At 47.4% G+C, this 6,000-nt stretch overlaps 1 protein-coding gene across 1 annotated transcript in view; it reads right to left on the bottom strand.

The window, feature by feature from the left end:
* HKDC1 (hexokinase domain containing 1) overlaps positions 1-6,000 on the bottom strand; it is a 37,034-nt gene that overhangs the window by 7,353 nt on the left and 23,681 nt on the right. Inside the window, exons 12-14 of the mRNA XM_059395828.1 lie at positions 3,886-3,981; positions 3,634-3,733; positions 2,043-2,226 (exon numbers count right to left, since the gene is read on the bottom strand). Of these exons, the coding sequence (XP_059251811.1) occupies positions 2,043-2,226; positions 3,634-3,733; positions 3,886-3,981 (380 nt within the window). The remainder of the gene's footprint in view (positions 1-2,042; positions 2,227-3,633; positions 3,734-3,885; positions 3,982-6,000) is intronic.

Here is a 6,000-nt window from a genome sequence, read left to right as displayed (position 1 = left end):
GTACAGAGTGGGCAGTAGGCCCAGAGAAGGGCAATGCAGAAGTCTGCACGATGTGAGACAGCCAGTCTTTGGAGCCCTGTGGACCGGGAGGAAGGCAGGTCCCCGCACTGCCCCATGCTGGGCACAGGAGCAAGTACTGTGAGCCATCATCTGTAAAACCTGGTTTGGGATGGTACAGAGTGGGCAGTAGGCCCAGAGAAGGGCAATGCAGAAGTCTGCACGATGTGAGACAGCCAGTCTTTGGAGCCCTGTGGACCGGGAGGAAGGCAGGTCCCCACACTGCCCCATGCTGGGCACAGGAGCAAGTACTGTGAGCCATCATCTGTAAAACAGACAGCAAAAGCCTGATCCTGCAAGAGTGTTGGGAGGCCAGCATCTGGTCCACAGCGGGCACTGAGTGAGTTCCTTTCCAGGTCCCAGAGCCAGTTCTCCCTGGCTTTGTGTTATGAATCTGGTTTACTAGATCCCCTTCGGCTTTGCATTTGAAGAAATCTGTTCCATTAGAGATTCTGCTCTGTGAAATACTATACTTAAACTCCACACACCAGGAGATCTTGAACATGTTGGAAGGGAGCCAAACCCCCCTTTTAAACCAGGCTGTGAGCTCCCTGAGGGAAGAAACAAGAGGAGAAGGGACTTTGTAACCAGCAGGCCCTGACCAGGCACTGACCAGGCACTGCGCACAGGCTGGTGAGACAGTGTCACTAACAGTGATGAGGTGCTGGGCTGCCTAGGTGGCTCAGCCGGTTAAGCGTCTCCCTTTGGTTCAGGTCATGATCCCAGGGTCCTGGGATTGAGTCCCACATTGGGCTCCTTGCTCAGCAAGAAGCCTGCTTCCCTCTCCGACTGCTGTTCCCCCTTGTACTCTCTCTCTCTCTCTTTCTGACAAATAAATAAATAAAATCTTAAAAAAAGAAGAAGGCGGCACTTGCCCCTTAAGAAGAGCCATGATACTCAAATGTCCCAAGTTGGGATTCAGAGATAAGGTCCCTTCTTTTTGGAGCAAGCCCTGGTTCAGCTGAGCTCCCCACAGCTCATCTTCCTCCTAGCTACAAAGACTAGTGCTAAAGGAAGGCCAAGGATGATTAAGGCTAGCGCTGGCCTTCCCCAGGTATCTCCTTGTATGGATACTTGGTTCTTGGTTCCACAGCTACAAGGTATCTGTGGCCCACATATCCCATTACATTTCCTATCTGTTCAACTTCCCCACTGGGATATCATCATCATGATAAATCTATATTTTCATCTTATTTTATATACTAAGACACTGAGCTTCATTATGACAAAGACCATATGGCCTCATAGTAAAACATTTACAATCTGGTCCTTTACAGAAAAAGTTTGCCAACACCTGCTGTCATGGAAGGGCCTGAGTTAATTATCAATTCCTAGCACGTTTCTTCTACCCCTACCTGCCTCTTTCTCTTTTCCTTGAGAAGCTAGACGAGAACACAAGCAAAAATGTACTCATTTTTTTTTAAAAGAATCATTTGTTGGTTTCCCTATTTTTGGTACGGCTAGTAATGGGAATCTCTCTCCCCAGTGACTGTGGCCCCTGGTGGGACATGACATCATGACTGAGAACCAGTGCTCCCATCTGCCACCCGCTGTCACTTCTCTACCCCCAGAACAACAGAGGTCACCAACCTGGTAGCAGCCCTTGAAAGGCTGAGGATGTTGACCTCTAGGATGTCCTAGAAGCCCACCCTGAGCAGGCCCACTGAATCAGCATGCCCCTGCCCTGTAACATTTGGCCCACAGTGAGTAAACTTGGTGACTGTGTTTAAATCACTTCCAAAGACACCCTAGACCTTATGGTACCTTATGGTAATTAGAAAAAGTCACCCCTTCTTTCTACTCCTTGGAAACTTGTCCTGTATTTTGCTTTTGTTCCAATAAGACACATCACTGACCTCTGATGGGGACGTATAATTAAAATACAATGCTATAGCGGCTACGATATGAATGTAGTACCCCTCCCTCGGTCTGATAAAGTCATACAGTGCACACCCTGCTTACATATACACACTGGCCCTCCTCACCTCTGTTTGCCAGGGTTCAAGGACCCCTCATCCACCTCCTTGTCATACTGGGTCCGGATGTCATCTAAGCAGCCATTATCTCCAAATCCCCCCCATTCTGTGTTAATGCACATCTTCCCTTCGTCCCCCTCCAGCAGTTCGATGTTCCTCATCTCCTCCATGTAACACATGTTGCTGCCTGTTCCTGAAAGGAATCATGAAGGGACTTTAGTCGCAAGAGACATCCCCAGGCCCTAAAGAGGCAGAGGAGGGCAGTAGAGAGGAATTTAGGCTTGGAGTCAGATACGACTGGGTGTGAATTCCAGCTTTACCCTCACAGCACAGGGATTACAGGCAAGAATCTCATCTTTCAGAGGTCCATCTTCTTCATCTATAAAAAGGAAGTAATCCCTGCCTTATAGGGTTGTTCTAAAGAAAACAACAAGATGCTTCCTCCACACAGTATGTGGTACAAGAGAGGACACCATCCTCCCCCTCCTCCTCACCATTGCATCGGATCATCTCTTTCCTATCCTCACCATTACTGTGAAGCTACAGGCACCCAAAATGGGCTCCCAAGTAGTTATACTTAGCAGCCAGAGCTAGAAGGGACCATGAGGAATTATCTAGTCTTGGAGATATAAACATTGGTGTCTGTGGCCACCTTCTCTCTCCTTTGCCCCTGACCTGATCTCAGAACTATTCTCAGTGCAACAGTCCAGGCAACTATTATGTTCAATCAAACAAGTCTCACCCCATTGCCCTCGTAATTCTAGCCTGACCCCTACCACAGATGAAGAAACTCAAGTCCAGGAAGAGTGAGTAACCTGTCCATCATCACCAAGTGGATAAGAGTTCCAGTGAGATGAAACCTCTTAGCTGGCCTTGGAAGCATCTCACTATATCCCCATCTCCTTGTTCTACCCACTGCTCCCCTTCAGGAAGCCCAGACAGACAACTGGAACAAATTTCCCTGATTCTTTCATGACTAACCTGTGCCTGTCAGTTGCAATGCTCATCGCCTCTGTCTTTACCAGTTCAAACCTTACCCATCTCCTTGCCAATTAGAAAGTCAGACCTCTGAAATCCATCCTTGCCCTTAATCACTGCCAGAATTCTCTCAAAGTCCCCTCAAATGCCTCTATCACATGTCAGGCCACCCCCTTCCCTTCTAGGTTTCTTTCCAGCTCTTCCCCGTCCTCATGCCCACAGCCAGAAGAGGTCAGCTAACAGAGGAAATGTACATCAGAGCTGCATGGAAATCAGCCCCAAGCCAAGAGCGGTCTCTTTCTACTCCAGATAATCTGCCCCCAACCCCTAATTTGAAAATCTCGTCTTTCTGTGTCATTCTCCTTCCTCAACAAAAGGACAATGTTGGCTTAGGGCTCTTAAGGAGAAAGATACTAAGTAAAGTCTTAGAAATTAGGAAACCTGGACTGCTGATCTTAACTTCATCTCTGCCACGGACAAAGCTGGCTTTAGAGCATCTGTGTAATGGAACAATGTTCCATCCACGCCAGCCCCACCCCTGGCCCAGCCTCACACCATGTAAAAAGGAAACCACCAGAAGATCAGACATGAGTAATCTAATGGGACATGCCTGACCACTTACCTGCAATCAGGCCAATCTCACAATTAGGATCTTCATGGCCGCAGGTCATCATGGTCCCCACTGTGTCATTCACAACTGCAACTATGTCCAGGTCGAACTCCTGCAAAGGAAGCAGCCATACTGTAAAGTTGGGTGTGCACACCAGGTAGTCTCAGGAGGGGTGTATCAGCCCAAGGGGGGCACAGGGTGGCAGAGCAAAGGGGCCTGGGAAAAGGCGCAAGGTCAGGCATGAGCCTCAACACTGTAACATACATTTCTCCTCTTGATGGCTTCCCTGAGCATGTCCACCATGTCTTCCCCTTCACAGTCAGTGGCCTTGAAGCCTTTGGTCCACTCAATGAGTGTTGCCTGAAGGAGAGGAGGAGAAATTCATTTGAGCAACCGTTTGCTGGGACCACTACCCAACCTCAGCATCAGAAAGATGCAAAGTGCTGTGGTCGGCTGCTTGTCACTAGGCCTGGGTCATCGTGATTCCATGTTTAATTCAGTCAAGGACAGATGAAGATGTGATTAAAGTTAAAAGCTACAACATATCCATCAAAGCATGGTTCCACAGTGAAAAACTAGAGGCAGCCTATCGTTCTAATGATAGAGATCTATTATCTTATGCATGAATATAGAAAATATTAAGCAGTCATAAAAAATCAGGCTGTCAGAGAACAGTGAACGTTAGAGAAAGATGGTCACCACACACTGTAAAGTGAACACACACTAAACAAATACAGATATTATTCTTTTAAAAACCACACAGACACATGCATGCATGCACACACACACATTCATATCTAGAAAAAGGTATGCAACAATGCCTATCCCAGGAAGTTGACAAGGGTTCTCTCTGGGTTCAAGATTATGGGTGCCTTTTAGTCTTTCCTTTTTGGGTGTCCATATTTTCTAGTTTTCCCAAAGTTCGCTTGTATAATTTTTACAATATTGAGAAAAAGTATTTTTCATTTTTAAAAGATTTACTGTATTTATTCACGAGAGACAGAGAGAGAGAGGCAAATGGAGAAGCAGGCTCCCTGCTGAGCAGAGAGCCCGATGCAGGACTCGATCCCAGGACCCTGGGATCATAACCTGAGCCGAAGGCAGATCTGAGCCACCCAGGCACCCTATTTTTCATTTTTTAAGAGAAAGCCCAAGTTTACACTCCTAGCCAGAGGTGGAGTTAGTCTAGCCTCAGACTCTGCAGCCTGAGCTGGAGGTGGGGTGAGGGCACGTCTAGCTGGGGTGTCTAGGCCAAGAGAGCTGCTGGGGTGGGAGCAGGAGTGAACAGCTCTGACGGCAGTGCCCTCACCCCCATGGGCTAGATGGCCATCTCACCCTGGGCCTCTTAGCCCTGGTCTCCCTCCTTCTCTCCAAGTCCTTGGGGAGTTCGGCTCCCTTGTCCCTTCACTGATGGATGTATGCAGAACACCAGAGATTCAACACCCACAGTTGAAAATGTTGCTGTTACACAAAAAATAATATATTTTTAAAAGTCTTTCTTTTTTTCTCCCTAGCCATCAGTGGCTTTGCTCCCAGCTGTCCATCTGTCTACCCCTCCCTCTTAACAGAGTATCCATGAACCTGTCAGAACTCCTGGAAGAGGCCTCGAGACCCAGTATCCTGGGTCAGGAAGAGCTGCTGTGCCTGGGAGTTCATTGATCATTCAGGACTGTGGACAGCTGCACACAGCTGTCTTAATGGTATATTAATTTTTAATGGCAGCAGTCATACAGTAATATGTTGCCCTTGTAAAAAATTAAAGTGTTACTGGTAAGGACAAAGTCCCCTTTAACTGCCCATCCCCCCAGTCTGAGAGGTAACCTCTACTCTCAGGCTGATAGGACTCCCTCCAGACCTCTTTCTCTCCGTTTACGTTATTTTAAAATAAATTCACACTGTGTGTGGACTAGTGGAAATTGGTTTTCTTACTTAATAATGTGTCTTCTAGACCTTTCCAGGTCAGTTCATGTGGATCTGCCCCATGTCTTCCCCGAGCAGAATATTCCTCAAATATAATTGCGTAGAAATAAAGAATACTTGTGAAATAAGTACTATTTTTATCTCCAGTTTTTAAATGAGGAAACCAAGGTCCGGAGAGGTTAAACAATTTTCCCAGGGTCATTCAGTCAGTAAGTGGAGAAGCCAAGATTCAGCTTCCAGACCCACGCTCTCGCTCTGTTCCTCCCAGTCCAGTGGGTAGCATCCGCGAAGCACTTAGAACCGTGTCCGGCACTGAGCACCACTACGTGTGTGCCTGGTAAATGCAGATCAAGGAAGTAATTCCTTCTGATGGCTCTGCCAGTGTCTTCAGTCACCCTCTGCTGCCATGGGAGCGATTTCTCATGTTTCATTATTAAAAGGGGTGCTGTAGTGAACATC

This window comes from Mustela nigripes, chromosome 4 (assembly GCF_022355385.1).
Source record: "Mustela nigripes isolate SB6536 chromosome 4, MUSNIG.SB6536, whole genome shotgun sequence".
NCBI lineage: Eukaryota > Metazoa > Chordata > Mammalia > Carnivora > Mustelidae > Mustela > Mustela nigripes.
This window is presented reverse-complemented; position numbering and strand designations above follow the sequence as displayed.